Source organism: Apus apus, chromosome 1, assembly GCF_020740795.1.
Source record: "Apus apus isolate bApuApu2 chromosome 1, bApuApu2.pri.cur, whole genome shotgun sequence".
In the NCBI taxonomy this organism is placed as follows: Eukaryota; Metazoa; Chordata; class Aves; order Apodiformes; family Apodidae; genus Apus; species Apus apus.
Genome location: NC_067282.1, coordinates 59,204,366 through 59,221,551, shown reverse-complemented (window position 1 = coordinate 59,221,551; position 17,186 = coordinate 59,204,366). Strand labels below are relative to the sequence as shown.

The 17,186-nt window shown below is 39.9% G+C and overlaps 1 protein-coding gene across 3 annotated transcripts in view; it reads right to left on the bottom strand.

The window, feature by feature from the left end:
- The window catches only part of COL4A2 (collagen type IV alpha 2 chain), a 144,282-nt gene that overhangs the window by 100,755 nt on the left and 26,341 nt on the right, over nucleotides 1-17,186 (bottom strand). For all 3 annotated transcript variants that reach the window (XM_051615916.1, XM_051615936.1, XM_051615926.1), the window contains exon 4: nucleotides 1,503-1,583. In XM_051615916.1, coding sequence (XP_051471876.1) covers nucleotides 1,503-1,583 — 81 coding nt within the window. The remainder of the gene's footprint in view (nucleotides 1-1,502; nucleotides 1,584-17,186) is intronic.

The following is a 17,186-nucleotide window of genomic DNA, read 5'->3' as shown; positions in this document are numbered from 1 at the left end:
TGACTGATTCTCTTATTCAGCAATTTAACATTTTCAGCTTTTCTAGCCTATAGAATTACTTTTCTTCAGCTACGTCTTTTCTCTTCCAGACTTGGTAACTTGAAATTAAGGGTTATTCAGTCAATAAGGAACATGAAAAAGATTCCAGTCACAAAAGTTGGTAGTTTTTCTACAGATCCCTATTTCCATGGACTCTAGTGGTGAACAAGTACATCCACCCTTTGCTTTCAGAACCAAAAAAGGACACTGAAAGAAGAGAAAAGTTGGAGTAATATCATATTTGAAGCCATTTCATAAAGCATCAGTTTTTGCCTTTGAGTGCCTTTGGAGGGAAGTGGCAGGAAGTACTTGCCCAACTTCATGTGCTGAATGATGAGGGTAAGGCAGTAACAGCTGGAGGGAGAACCACCAAAAGCTGTGTCTCAGGGGAGGGCTTGTTTGTTCTCAGTTTCATTAGTTTGCCATTAGGCTATTGTAATGGAAAGCAGATCATGAGCAGATGATGGTCAGGGGATGGTAGTATAACCATTACAGTCTTCATGGCATGGTAGCCCCAGGATCATCTGACTGCCACAGAGACATCGGGACTCCTGCTGTAAACAAGAATGTTCCTTGCCTCCCACCTACACTGTTACTTTCCTACCACCTCTTCCTCTGCTCAGACGTGGAGTCAAGCTTGAGGAATGTGATGGGAATGGGAACTGACAGCCTGCTGTGTGGAGAGAAGGCAGAGAACTAAAAAATCTTATGAGGTTTGTGATAGCAGAAAGAGCATATGACCTGCTGTTGCATCTCTTGCCTGACCTATTCTTAGACATGGGTGGATGGAAAAGGCTGAGTCACTGTCTCAGCTGCAGAAGACCAAGCTGTACAGAAGGATCCTGCCAGCCAGGGCTCCAAGCCATCAGGATAGGAACTGCCCTATTTCTTAGAGCATTTTGTGGCAGGTGGCTAATCCCCTCCACCCTGTCTCCCTTCCTCTATCTCAATTTGCACTACTCCCCAAAACAAAGAACAGTATCAGCAATAACCTAATGCCAAAGTCCCAAACAGCTCCCTTCCAGCAGGGATTTCAGGTTTTGCAGGTCTGGATCCCTTCTACTTTAATGGAAATCACAGGCATGAGGTATCTGTTAACCAGATACCATTTTGTTAGAATTCAAAAACATTACTGAGTGATTTTGTCCATATTCATTTAGCACTGTCACACAATCCAGTGATGCTCTAGCACATTGTGTTCCTTAAATTGTGATCTGAAAAGCTCATCATGGCTATCAGGTCCCTTGGCCCTGATCTTTGAAAGAAGAACCTCCTGTATTTCATAATAAATTATTTCTTCAAATCTAGAAGCTCTTGAGGAAGTAAGATGAAACAACAATAACTTTTTCCTGAAAAAGATTAATTGTTTGAATATTCTTAGCAGTCTGATGCAAGTCCACCTTCAGCAAACCACGTTGAACTGGTATCACCAAGAAGCTTTTACAGGAAAAAATGTTACTTACACGGCTTCCTTTTTCAGGGAAACACTGACATCCTCCACTGCAGTCTCTGCCTCCACATGGTCCAGTGTAAGTCTTTCCACCCTGCAAACAAGAACACACATAAGCAGAACTGTTAGAAGGTATCAGCTACAATACCTGGCACAGCACAATAACCTTTGATTGGCAGACCTGCTGGGAACTTGCCCAAGCAAAGATCTAGATCAGATCTGTGATTTCCAGTTGAAGCCTCTTTAATCTGTGTTAGAAGCAGGCATGAATGGCTTTCCAATTCTTGGAGATCAGTGTCAAGAAATATAATGTCAGGCTATTTTTCCCTCCACATTTTCAAAACATTGCAGCTCCACGCTGAGCTCTATCTCACACATCTTTTTGACACATGCAACAGATATCGTATCACAGAAGCACAGCTGCTTAGATTCTTCAGGGACATGGACTAAGCCCTAGGTCACAACACAGCACATCCTTCTATGCGTGCTCTAAATTGTTAATATATTTTAAAGAATTTATGGCTGTGCATAAAGGAAGACATAGGTATCATGTTCAAAATCGTAAGTCAAACTTCTGCTTTCTCTTCAATGGTTCCTTATTCTGGAGGCTCCTAAAACTTGCCAGCAAACAACCACCATGATCTAGAAGCCAGACTTAGATTAAACAAGCAGCTGCAGTTATATCTCTCCTGCCTATCCAGAATCACTCTGCCCTGGGATATAAATATATGGATCATGAAATATGCATCACTCCATGCAAACCTTTGGATGGATTTTAACAGGCAGGCTAGCTCAGATTACCCCTAGCACACACTGCCTGCACAAAATGCAGCAGCCACAGTCACTCCTGTTCAGAAATTTGAACAGCAGAGATGTTGTGTATGCGATGGTGTGACTTTTATAACTGTAACTTAATAATTAGCAATACTATGAGGTATGGGCCCACCTAAGCCCAGGGCTTCAAACCCCTCAAAGTGCCCCAGCAGCTTAGTAAATAATCTGAAAAGGAGGAAGGGATTTCTCATCGCTGTTTATGAACTTTATTTGTCCCACAGCAAATAATCAATAGAGCTGGAAGAAAGACTGAAGTCTAGTGGCTACAGGAAAGATGTCTTGGAGTCACAGCCCCTCATTCAGGGCAACTGCTAATTTTCACATGCACTGCTCCTTAGATAAAACCTCAAGGCACCCCAGATATAGGGTACAGAGCCAGGCTCCATGTCACTTGCTCCCCTCCTGACTGGAAGGACCCTAAATCCCTTTGCTGTGCTGCAGCAGGGACAAATGGTCCCTTCACCTTTCCTGCCTCCTTCATAGCTTGAGTCCATGATCTCTTGGAAGGGAGATGGCAGGAGTATAAACAAGCCCCCAAAACAGTCTGGGTGCCCTGACCTTCTATGATTTTGCTTAAAAAGGTAGTGATGGTGCTGTTCCTGTCTCTGGTCCTGACCCAGGGAATTAAATCACAGCAAGGGACCAACACTGCCATACTTGCCATTTTTCAGGTAGCTCTAAGCAATCCCCTACTCAACACCGGGGATTGCTGGGTCACACTTCTCAGGTATCCATTTCTACTGTTACACTACTGAGAACTTGAAAACACAGCTCTGGGCTTTGCAGTCCTCCTTGGGAGCCAAACAAATAAAAGGTATAGAGTAGGTATCAGGCCTTGCATAAGTACTCCTTCAGTTATATTTGTACAACAGGCTCTGAATCAACAAGCAGCAACGCAGAGTTCCCAAAACAAGTTCTTATGCTTGTCATGAGAGGCTTCATGTCTGTATTATAGCTATTTTTATGTATTAAAATACTCTTGCTTCAGCTGGATATTTAATGAAACAAATATATTTTTTATACTGATAAAACAGGTCCGCAGAACTGAATCTATGCCCCAAGCTATTTAAAGGTTAGGTGTTTGGTTCAGGAAATTATTTCATGGACGTAACAGTGCTCTACGTCATGTTATAAACTCTGCTTTGTGTTTAGGCTATTGTTTAGAGAAAATAATAAGCCAAGACATTTTCCTAAACTCCAGCAACTTGCTCAAGTTGGTCCATCTGTTTTGGTTGGAGTTGTAAACAACAGTATATCCTAGCCTAACAGTAACACACTGACAGATATAGTAATTTTATCATGTGACTTTTCAATTATGCCTACTGAGAAAACAACACAGAGAACAATAAGTTTATTTCTTTCTTAATTAGCAGAGTGGCTCTAAATTTGGTAAACTGTTGTTAAGGAGAAAATAGAGTATGAATCAGAATCATGGCAAGATATTTGTGCACTTGTAAAAAAAAAAAAAAAAAAGAGGCTGCTAATACTTATTTAAACTGGAAGAAGTTCAAGGTCTATTGTTTGTGTACCATCCACCATCCAACATTTTAATTTGCATGCTGTAACAATAACAGCAACTAATTGTTTTCTTCCACAATTTTAGGAAGCTTTTTTTTTTTTTTTTAAATTTTCTCATTTTATGTCCTTTTATGCACATAGATTCTTCAGATAATGGAGAGAAAAATCTGGAAAAATTCACAAAGGTACGAAACACATAATAGGAAAACAGTTGAGACCAGCATTAATCTATCTCTTCTGGATTATATTTGCCCTCTCCTCATTCCTTAACTTCCACTTCTTCGCTTTTTGACTGATAGTGGTTGGACTCTAGGAGCTTTTAGTCACATGTAGCATTTTCTACATTATTATCTATGAATGTATAACTTCTTGAAGCTGGATCATTGCACGGCTGCTCAATCTGGCATTACTGGTAAATTACAGTATGAAACATTATGGTTTAAAATATTTTCATGTTAAGAAATAAATCTGCTAAGGACCTTGTAAAATATTGTCAAAACCAATTATACACATGGACACACAACTGAGATGAGGAGAAATCAAATGGATGTGTATCAGCCAATAATTATAATGCAAAAAGCCCAATTCAAAATTCAGCCATTGACAATGTAGTTTTAAAGTAACACAATTATTTATTTCCTTAGGAAAACTGATTTCTGGCAATGTAACACCAATAGTGACATTCAAGTGAAGTTGTCTTGATCTGAGATGGGTGCCTCAGGTACCTTTCTGGTCAGTGAGGAAAAGAGAAATGTGGTTTATATAATCTAATTTAAGCTTTCTGTGATATAGGCAGAAAACAAGGCCTGTTGTTATAGACCGTTCAGAGAACCTCATCAGAACTATTTCAGACATCTCAGATAAACCCCATCCTAGAAGGGTGAAGAGATTAGAAAGGTAGCCTAGGGTAACTTAAGCTGTGTCTACAGTGCAGATGTCCAGCTTCAGCTGAGATGAATCCTACACTAAGTGTTCAAATCTCATTCTCAAAGCTACCTGTGGCCTCTGACAGGAACACCAAGTGCGATGAAAACTCTTTTTAAGAGTAGACATATGGTACAAACACAAAATGGGTTATGCCATTGTATTGGTAAGCAAGCTCTCTGTGGGTAAAGTGAGGCATTGCTTAATCGGAATTAGGTTGAAAAATCAAGGCTAAAATTTGAGAATCCTGGCAAAACTATGTACTGTAAAAGACATGTAACCAATATGGGCCACAAGGTCAGAAGGCAGCCTTTAAATTATTGAATTATTATGAATTAATACTACTAATAACAGAGTTGTGTTACTTAGCTAACTGAAGCATTATTAAACTCTTAGGGGTGTGTTCTCTAAATAGCAAATAATCATGTTACAGCTTCAGTCTAAAGGGTGAGAGTTGGATTTGCAGAGTAAGACCACTCTAAAGCTTCCACTTCGTTCTGAAAGCACTGAAACACCCTGTACATCTCCTCCTCTTGCTAGCAGGAGGGCAGTTTTGCTTCTGGTCACACAGACCAGTATGTGCTGTCATACCCATATGGGTTGCAGCCAACTTGCTCTGGGATCTGAAAACCAGGTAGAAACTACTACACATGAAGGGCTGGAGACAGACCTTCAGCTCACACATCAGCAGCTCACATCTGCTTAGGTCCACAGTGTTCAGAGCCAGGCATCTCTAGAGCAGACTTACCTTGCGGAGACACAAGGACAGAGCAGTCCAGAACAGAATGTCTGCAGTTCTCTCCCTGTCATCTTTTATTTGCCAGCTTAGATATCTCCACAGGGACCCATATAAGTATGTCTAGCTCCTGGAGCCTGACCTACTCGAAAACGTGGTTTTCTAAAAAAAATTTTTTTAAATACCGCTGGAAAAGATGACGGGGGGGTTTCTTTAGTCTTTTGTGGGGGGAGAAGATGGACCATTCTCCACAGGTGGACTTAGTGGAGCAGCTTTACTCTGCCCCATTCATTGCACAGCAGTCAGCACAGTCTCTTACAAAATGAGAGATTGAGAGGTAGTTCTCAGATGCAGAAAAATCAAACATGCACCTGTCCCTGGGAAAGCCGTAACCAGCAGGCTGAAAACTAGGCTTAAATGGATGGAGAAAGGGAATGAGGAAAGCAATAAACTGAAAGGGAAAAGAGGCACTTATCCAACTCTCCATTGGGTCACTGTGCTGGAATGAATATAAGATTGATGGTTCAAGGAACGTGAACGCTACTTAAACATGAGCAAGAGAAAACATGTAAATGCGTGCCATCTGTGTTTAAAAAGCTTGTATACTCTCCTAGTGTAAACAGCTTCTCATTTTTATGCATGTGAAAAAGCAAGCATGATATGTGCATGTCGCAACACAAAATCTTTTTTTGCCCTCTTGCTTTCTCGTAATTTTTGTGTCCCCAAACAATATTACTTTTGTTAGTACATCTTCAGCCAACAAAGTCAACTTCTTTTCCAAGAATTCATATAGGTCTGCTTCTTACTTAAATGCAGTTTCTTTTAGCCCAACCTTAAAAAGAACCCAGAAACATATATGCAGTTCTCTTTAAGCTTTCCTGCACATTCATGATTTAGTTATTACTAATCCTGATGACACTTGTGTAATTGTGCACATTCAAGTACCTTCACTTCAAGGGCTGGTACTCTGACAGAGAACAAAGGCAACCAGAGGACAAACCTCAAAGTACAGTTCTATGAGTACAGAAAGACCAGGAAATATAAGCCATTTCCTTACATGCAGCTCAAAAAAAAACAACAAGGAAATTATAACAAAAATATTGCAGCCTGGAATCAAAAGACTCTGCACACCAACATTTTCTTTGATAAAGTCTTATAGGCTGCAGTTGTGCATAAGCTTCTGTCCTGACAAGTTCCATTCTGTACTCTCCATGAATCGCAGCAGCCCCTCTGAGCTCATTAAGTTTCACCAAGAGAGGTTTTAGAAGGTCTGGGACCTTGCTGAAAGGCTGCACGACAACTAGGAATGTTGACATATTGCATACTTCTGCAGTGTAGCACTTTTGGTTGCCTCACATGAGATATCAGCCTGGAAGTCCCAAGGGGACTCCTGGCACACCTGTGAGGCAGTCATCTGTGTTACCACTGAGTAGACCAGCCCAGCCCACACCTCCAGGAAGGACCTCTGCTTCCACGTTTGACCTTCAGCTGTTGAAACTCACATTAACTTTAAATTTGGTTTAGAAGGCCCTGACTTGGAAACATTTATTTTCTGCTTCCTTCAAAAGACAGGAGAAAAAGATAAAGTAAGAGTATGACAGGGTACCCCTGCTGTTGATGAATGAGGCAGAGGGGAACTTGGTTTGAAATTTAACTGCACAGTTGTCTTTGCTCAAAATCGGCATTTTACTCCTTAAAGAATAGAAAACATTTCTTGCCTGGATGCCAAATTTATTTCTCTAGAAACATGTATAAACAACCATTCAAAACAAGTATGGAGAACGCTGTGAGCAGGGGAGGCCTGGATTGCCTAGTATCAGGCTTGGTCTGGAAAACACTCTATCCCCAGAGTTACAATGCCAAAGAAGGAACCAGCCATCTGAAAATGTCTGCTTGCTATCCAGTAGCTACTAGTGCACTGGACAGTAAGCCCACTGTGAAGACCTTAATTGGCGAGGGAAAGGGAGAGATAAATTGGCACATTCAGAGAGGAAGGAAAAGATGTGGGTGTGGATCCTCTCTCCAACTGTTCTGAGAATTACTTTGCTAAGAAATAATTCTTTCTTTCATATCTGAATGGGAGCCAAAACCTTTTCTAGACTGGATGCATGGCAACAGGAATAATTTAGTGCGTGACCTCAATATCATATGAATGTTTACACTTCCCACCAAGAACAGGGGGAGCCATGCACATCCTTCAACTAGAAAAAAACCTGGAGGAGGAAAGTGGTCCCAGGAGGAAGACACAGAGACTCACCACCAGACATATGAAGAAAACTGGTCTTATAACAACCGCCTAACACAGTCTGCCCAATGCAATGGGAACAGTAATGCTTGTGGCAAGCAATCATGAATTACCCATCAGTGCAGAGTTTCAAGTGCCACCTCTCCCTTACAATGAAGTTACAGAGAAAATTGGGATGCAGGTTGCTGAGTCTGCTTCGGTTCTGAGTCCTGACAGCCACGGGAACGTCACCAAAGGAGTATCCAAAAGCAGCACTGCTCCCAGGGGCTAGGAAGCCTGTGCCCGAAGTTTGAGGTGAAGGAAGGAAGGGCAAGAGAATACAAAGTCTCTAATGCTGAGACAGCTCCAACAGACGCAAAGTTTTCTTCTCAAGTGTGTCTCAGCAAGCATGTCAAAGTCAGCAATGGGAAACATGAATTTTGTACCTCTCAGAAGTGAAGCTATAAAGGACTTTCCTCTTATGGGCTGGCTTCTGGCTCTTGATTATATGAACTTTCTGGCACGCGGCCTTGATTTCAAGGCTGCACAGCTTCATTTCAAAGTGAAACTTCACAGCTCCACATGTTCCTTTTATTTGAGGTATTATTTACCATCCCTTCTTCAAATTAAAAAGTTCTCGTCACAGTCTTGAGACACTGCCTTTGTAACTGCAGAGGCCAGACACGATACAGTATAAACCTACCCTTCACGTTTTCATAAAAGCATTTCTAATTTTGTGGCTTTCATCCAAACACATATTTACCCAGCAAACCAGATGGAATCCAGAAGGAGCCGCTGTGATACAGTAGGCATTTAAAAAAAAAAGAAAAAATAAAAAAGAAAAAAAGAAAAAAAAGAAAAGTAAGGTCTTTAACAGGCTCAGTCAGAGAGTAAATCATAAAAACTGGCTAAATATACAGTACAGATATTTGAATAACTGTCCAGGGGTCTTGCCCACTCTCCCAACATGAGGTTGTTGGCAAACAGTACACTTCCAAGCAAGCAAGTATGCCATAACATTGTTTTCTGTCAAGAAGTCAGTGAATGGAGGCCTCATATTTTACAGGTAATGAAGTTGGATTCAACTGCATTTTGCCTTTTTTTCCCCCTCACAGAGATGACTATATGTTATCCTAAGAAAGCGACTAGAATATAAGATGGGAAAATCCAGTTAAAACATTTTAAGATATCAAACAATAAAAAAATAGTAACCACTATAGAAAAAACTATTACTGCTGCTTGTTTTTGAAGCATCTGTGATGTCCTCTGGAAAGGGACTCCTAAAAAACAGTTGCAGGTCTCTACATGAATGTACTCAGCTCTCAGGCGCTAATGAAGGAGGGTTAAGATGCATAGGGCTTTTCCTAAAACTAAACTGCATTCAGAGTAGGAAGAACAATATCCTCTGGCAATTTCCTATTTGAGACAGGTGACCTAATTGCCTAATGGAACGACAATTTTTGTCTTAATCATCATATAAGGCTTGAATATGTTCTAGCAAGAGAGATATTAAGCTCTTTGAAGAGGATGCAGCCATGGTTGAAGGTATCTCTTACACCTAACAAAGGGGCAATTATGACATGGTCATCAGCTGACACCTGTGGCCCAGACCGATTACAGAAGAACAGTAAGTGTTGCTTGTGAGCACTCTATTTTCAGTTTTGCCAGCTTAAGAATCAGGTTGGTTTGCGGAACGCGCCCTCTCCCTCCCCACCCCAGATATGAGTCTAGTAAGAGTTTGAAGCTGGAAATGTACATTGGCTTCATACATAGTTGGAAGCACACTGGCTTTTGCTGATTATTTTGAGAACTCAGACACCTTATTAATATGTAAATATCTAAACTTATGTGACTTCATATCAACTGACTCTTTGTTCAAAATGGAATTTTTTAGCTAAATCTGAGAGAAGAGTAAAAGATGCAGAAGTAGCTGAAGGAAAACCTGGATGGGTAAATTAAAATTTGTTTTGATATATCATTAAACATGATTTCATCTTTGTAAATGCATGCTTTTAGAAATGCATATCATTTCAGTCTGTTATCTTTTCTTATGAAACAACAGAATCTCATCCAGCATCCAACTTGGCATTCCTCATCTAAAAGGATGGTGGTCTTTAGAGTAGGAATGTTGGGACATCTTAACATGAGCCCTTATTCCCAACACCTCATCTCTAGAAATTATGTGTTGCTCCACAGAAACTACTTAGGTGGTTTTAAAAAGGGGTATTGAAGAAGTCAGAAGTGTTTTCTAGCTATCAGTGATGAAGAAAGCTCTCTGACTTGGCAAAGTAGACATAATCACTTATTAAGGAGTCTTTGATGACAAGCTACACAGAAAGGAACAGTTTGTTTCTCTTTTAATTTTTATTCTACTATTTTATTGTACGCAAACCACTGTGCATTTGGTACTTGATCTACCCAAGTGTAAAGGCTTATGCAAAGGCACTGTTCATGGACAGTGTAATCACCTCAGTTACACTGCACAGTGGATCAAAAATATTTTCTGTAAAGGAATTAGGGCAAAGGCACTATCAGCCCTTAATCTGAATTTGGCTTTTGTCCAATATTTTATAATACTGGAATAAAATCCCCCTTCCCATCCCTAAGAACAGAAAGACATTTGTTCACATACTAGTAGCATAAAAATGAAACACAGCATCCAGTCATTAAAGTAGCAATTTCTATATTTAACTGCTTTTAGTTTCCGAAGTCTAGTCATTTTCAGTTCTGGAAAGACATCCAAATAATGATATCATTTGCTTCAAACAATAGAAAGTCTGGATGCTATTCTATATAAGGAGATTTTTTTTTGCTCTATTTATAAACCACGCCAGTTATTTGACCTGTCTAGTTTACTCACCTACGTAAATTGGCAGACTCAGGAAACTCACTTAAGAACATATTATTCTTAGTGATTGGCAAACTTTAAAAGATGCTGAATTATACTTCAGATCTATATCCAGTAATTCTCAAAACTCATCTGCCTCTATTACACTAAGAACAAGCCAACCTGCCAGTGTAAGAAACGTTTTTGCCTTAGAACCAGCAGCAAGGCAATTGCATTAGTCCTGCTTGTGGGGGACTGACAGAAACCAGCCGGACAGCTGTTTGCGTGGCTGTATTGTCTGTATTCGCTCTGTGCAGTGCAGTGGTGCCAGGGCCTCCTGAAATGTAAGCAGAACCACCGAGATTGTATTCCAGTTTCATGATTTCTACAATTAATTAAAAATGCTTCATTGTGTATGAGCTGCATTTGTAAACTGAATTAGTTTGTTAGTTTTCCTCTGAAGAATAGCTGTTTACAGCTGTAGCCTGCTGACCTGGTTCTTATGCATTTGCAGATCCTGGAAAGGGTTTGTTTTTTTATCCTTGGGATAAAAGTTTTTAATGGCCTTTTTTAATCCTGTTGTGCCTGCAGAATCTAGTACAGCAGAGAGACAGAGAGAGCTGAGTTGAAGTTCTTCCTGCAAAATTATTTTCTAAATTGCAATTAGAAAAATACACCAAGAACTGGAAGTATGGAGATATCATGGGGAGCGCAATTTGAAAGGAATGGATTTGCACAGGTTTATCGGTAATGGCACAAATTAACTGAGAGACATTACTTTTATAATACATGCTGATGGGTAAATCTAGGCCAGTGTAAGTCTTGCAGCCCTGGCTCAGTTTCCAGAGTTGGCTGTTAGACAAATGACTGTACTGGAAATATTAAATGTGGAAATTTGCTACGCAATTTTTCAGAACTGCTTCTTGGGACTGGACTGGTATTTAATTAAAAGTAAGAAGAATGGATAAGAGATTTGCAAACTGGAAAGAGAACTGTATTTGATGTTGAAAGTGTTTACTGCTAACTGCTTGTTCAGATACAACACCCACCATTTCCTTTCTATTTCAGTCAAGTAAAAGCTCATGAGAAGTAGCTTTCTTACTGACCCTTACTGACCTTACACTTTTCTACACTTTTCAGTGTAGATTTCAAAACTTTACCTCCTCCCTGACCGTCCTCCTCTCTGCTCTGAGTTGATCAGTGTTGCCACTGGTAAAATCCTGAGGTAACCCAGACTGTAATAGAGGATATACCAGACAAAGAAGGTGTATTAGAGGATCTGACATAGCAGAATTATCTGCAAACCACTGTGGAAGTTTTGCTATTTATAATGGGGGGAAGGCAGGCAATCTAAAACACAGGAAAAGGTGTTCAGAAAAAATATCCTTCTCTTCCTGGTGGACGTAAAAGCTGGTAGTCAACTGTTAGTGATCATGTCCTTTCTCACCCATATACTTTTAATTAGGAAAGTGTCTTAATATGTTTTCTCAAATGAGAAAAGAGTGGATGTGCAAAAGCACCTTTACAATTTTTTATTTATTTAGCTAGTAAGATGTCCCTAAGTGCATAAGAAACACCTGAAAAAATACAAACAAGACAAGGACTGTAATTCCTGCCCTTAAAAATTACATTATACATTTCAATTCCCACTTCTATCAGAAAAGATGTTTTAGTTGCGTAGGTGACAAAATCTATAGCTCAACATTATGCTTATTTTTTGTATTTGTAATCTGTAGATGTCAGAATCTGCAACCTGGGAAGGCCCAATTAATTTCTCCTTTACACCAAAAAATAAATAACAGCCTATTTTTTTTCCCTCTGGATTTTTTTTTTTTCATCCTTCACACCCACTTCTACATACATTTCATGAGAGTGGTGGCAAGGTTTTTCTTGGGGGGGGAGGTTCTATTTCCTTCAAAATACTAAATTGATTATACAAGAATATTACCACAGCCACAGGATGGAACGCTGGCTCAGAAGATAGTGTAGAACATACATTTACCCAGAATAAGAAAAAAAGAGCTCATATTTCCTATATGTAGCACTGACTTATGACTTACAACCTGCTTTGGTTCATGTTCAGCTGCTGGGTGGATTTCTGCAATACTGCAGAACTGAGCTGAACGTACTTTCCCAGAGTCACACGATGAGTCACTGGTTCAGCTTGGTCTAGGACCCAAGACCTTCCTGCCTTCCAGTCCATTTCCCTAACCAACAGACAAACACTGTCTGCATTGCTGCAATAAGTCTTCAGGCTCAGTCTCCAAACCAAAAATGCTCTTATCACAGTACAAACAACTAACGCACTGAGGTTATAAACAACCAAATATCAAGCTTCTTTAAAATGACTCAAGTGATGTAACTTTGCCTTTCTTTCACATCCTTTTTCATTATATGCTTGTCTTTTTCAAACAGATCTACAAAAATAAAAAAAATGTTAATGCCTTGGCAGTAAGGTGTTGAAAATAGACAAGAATAAAGTAAGGAATACATCTATAGTTCACTGTATCAGAAATTACATGGGCTTGCCTCTTAGAAGACACAGAACAGATCCCACAGTGCTCATCAAGCTCCAAGGTCTTAGCAACTGGTAACTGATGTTTTTTTCAGAAATTATTTCCTGTATAGGCTGTACATTCCACCTAACTTCCCACGAAGAATAACTCTGAATTAGAAATCCAGCAGAGACAACCAGTAGACTGGATGTGTTTATTCAGCTTTGCCATATGCAGCTTTCTATGAAACTCCTCATAGGTGATGTCAGCTCAAAATGTTGATTTTGAGACAGAATGCCCAAAGCCCAAGACTGGATCTTAGGAATACTTTATACGCAATGATGTGGAAATAAACTGAGATTGAAATGATCAAGTTAAAGGGTCACAATCTTGCTTAAAAAGATTTCCATGCTCTATCTCCCTGCTTGCCTCCCTAAAACTTCACAAATCATATCTCATGACTGTGCTTGGAACAGATCTCCAGATTAGAGACCAGTAACAAGACTGTCAATGTCTTGGGCAAGTACCATCTTATTAGGCCAGTGGTCAGGCCTCTCTAGGCTCTGAAACATAAAAACCTAGTGGCTTTTGCCTGACCTAAGATGCAAGACACTGCTAAACTCCAAAGACTGGTAGAAAAAAACATGTAGGCTGGAGGAATCAGTACTCTAGGGAACCATTACCAAAGGTATGGCTCAACTGCTGCCAAGACTGTTCTCCAGGGACTTTTTGCTCTCCCACACAAAGCCAGGCCTTCATTTTCAGGCATCAGAAGGGAATAATAATAATAATAAAAAATTTTTAAAAATTGTCTTATCTTTCTTTCCTCTGATCATGGAGAAGTCAATATCTACACCATATTTTGTGAACAGGATAGATCTCAAAGGCAGTAAGTTTCTGGAAGAACTCTGCTATGTTTCCCCTCCTAGCAAAATCCTCTCTCACATTTACTTTTACAAAAGAGACTCAATGCTTGAACTGCTGAAATCACAGAAAACAGCTCCGTTACTTCCTCTTCACTAGATCTTTATATCTGTGTTCTTCTTCCCCAGCCTCTAGTAAATTATTCCAGTTGATTTTTGAAAGGCAGGTCTTTTTCATGCATAGGTAACAACACTGACACGCTGGATCAATAATGAGGTTTTGAATCCTATGCCACTTTGTCAGCAACAGCTGTAGCTCACAGATGGATCTCACTAAGCACACATTTGAGGTGCTAGGCCCTGACTGTTCAGAGCCTGCAAGCTGCATAATTAGAACCTTGCTGCTCTGCCCAACAAGATGAGCAACAGTTCCCAGAAAATTCCCACTCTCTGTTTATATTTCTCAGCTTGTAATGTTTCCCCTCTTGTATCCTGAAAGGTAAGAAGAGGGTTTCTCTAGTAGTCAGATCCTGGAACCTGTTTAGCTGAATCAGAAAGATGTTAAAACAAGTCTTGGAGGCATTTACTCCAAACCTCATCCTCTTTATTTCCTTAGTGTGTACTGACACACATGCAAGTGTAATTTGTTTTCCAGCTGTGAAGTGTAATAGTTTTTCTTCTGGCTCTTTTTCCTTACGTTTCTGTTTCTTCTGATGAACAGAATCTTGGGTTCCACTCAGGCAACTGCTTCTCAGTGGCAAGAGATCCTGGATCAGCTATTACCTTTGTTTCAATTTCAGTTTTGCTGCTGAAGTACACTCTTCTAGCACAGCTGGACCATTTTTCTCTACAGCTCCCAGTTTTCATGGCACCAACTGTTCACATATTCCATTCAGAATATTTATTCTGAAGTTCTTATTTCCGATAGCCCGAGCATAATATCTCAGTTACCTAGACTTTTTTGACAGCTCTCCATTACCTCCTTTATGCATACACATGCTCATTCCCTCTCTCTGTACATAACCTAGGTCGCAACATAATTTGGAGAACACCCTAAGGTAGATTACAGTCACACGAACATAACCCTTATTTTGTGGCATTAGTGATTCCTGCTGTCCTCTCTTACATCAAACAGTGGCTTTAGTAGCTTTGGAGATTGCTGCTTTCTACTGGTGTTCAGGTACTTATGTACTATATGTGAGGAAAATTTTGGAGGCTAAGTAACCACTGATGCAGCTAGGCAAGATACTAGGAATAGGGGCATGACAAAAACAATCCTTGAAGAACTTGGTATGGTAATAATCAATCCTCCTTATGTTTTTCTTTTCTGCTATTTACTGAGTAAAAGTATCTATATTAATGAATTTCCCAGAAATTCTTGTCACTTTCCAATGCCCTGCTTCCCACCCATCCCCAAAAACTACCTCCCAGTGCAAATTGCCAGTAGGTCCGAACTCAGTTGTCTCATTAAACGCAACCATATGCCTTAATCACAGAAACTGAGCCTCTTGCTGCCCACTGGAGAACATCACCACCATAAAGTGTGATGTTCTTGGCTATGAATTCCTGCTACTATGTAAACTAGGATCCCATGGGAAATGAGAAAGTTTTATTCTGCTTGTACTGTTTTTTATTATCTTTAGGTAACTAAGAAAACACTAATTCTTCTGTTGCCCTCATTAAACCACAGCAATAATATAAAAAATCATATAAAAAGCTATGCTTAAAATCTCACAATAGCAGAAACCCTCACCCTCCACACAAATTTACTTAACTCCTATAACCCCAAATCTCAGTATGCTTCTCTTTGTACAAAACCAAAGCAAATGTCACTGTTACACCACAGTGGCAATAGTCTAACTTTCTCCTGTCATCTTTTTCTAGCAACAGGTGACCTAGATGAAGCATGACCTAAATGACTGAAGACAACAGTTTAAGCCAGATACTAAAAGAGCAATAGGATGCATTACACAAGCAATTGTTTGGTCTTGTATTTTGACAAAAATATAAGTTACTAGCTGCTCCTGTTTGCTATCTTCTCTTTTTTTAACAATTCTGTGCTTTCAGGGGGAGTGCAGAATGGTGCTGACATGCTTTCTGTGTCTGTTTTGCTAGAAATAGTTGGAACAGCTGGCAAAAGGGAGGTTAACTTACTTCTCATTTCCTCTCCACCTCCACAGACCCCCATCCCAGGAAGGTAGTGGGAAAAAAGGAATTGTTCTTCTGAATTGCACATCCATCCCATCTTCTCTTGGGAAGAGACAGCTATTTCTTATCTTGGCTGTTTTACATCACTGAAATGTGAAGGGGGAGTTTGAAGGAAGGAAATCAGACAAAAAGACAGAGAGACATCTATGTTTCAGAGCTTTGGAGGGAACTGCTATCTATATACCAGAAGAAGGGTGGAGTGGTTGGTGGTGGGTCAGGACAAAAACCCTGTAGGTAATGAGGAGCTAGAAACCTCCACTGATAAAAAAAAACAAAAACAAAAACAAAACTTTTTGGTGAAACTGAGATCTTTGCTCTTCTATCTGCTCTTTACATTTTTTATAAAGACATTTAAATAAATACATTTACAGTATTTTAGCCTGCAAACTTCGTGGCAATATAGACTTTCCTCTGAGATCCTAAGGAAAAGATGTGGCTGTCTAAGTTATTCATGCCTCAAAGACAGAAAGGAAAGAAAAACATCCTTTTTGCATTATTCTAGGAGACACTGCCCCTGGAAATAGAAATTTATGGCTACATCTAGTATAATTAATATCCTTTGGTAATACTTCAACAAATGACAGCCGGGTTAATTCAGCCTTCCCTCTGGGGATCATAAATGAACACTTGGGTTCTCTGAGGAGACGCAAAGAAATTTTAATTATCACACTTAGAAGAAGTTCTGTTTAAAGGACACAGACTTGAAATACATGAAGCACAAACTTCAGAAGATCTGGAGTTAAAGATAAGCACCCCAAATTGAGAGTACTTATCTGAAGCTTATCTGGACTATTTGATGTGCTGTGAAATGGCACCAGAAATCCTGTACCAGCAGGGCTTCTGTGGTAACTTCAGAACTTCCTTTCAGGCTAGAAACTTAATCTGTTTGGTGGCAATTCCTCACCTCTGGATCTTGCATAACAGCAAGAGCATGGCACAAGAACACAAAAACCAGAAACCAGTAACTTAAGAAACTCCTGTCATGGAAGTGATAACCAGGCATTTCAGACCTCAGAACTCCTCATGCAGCAATGGCAACTTGGACAAACTCATCCAGTTTCTCTTGTG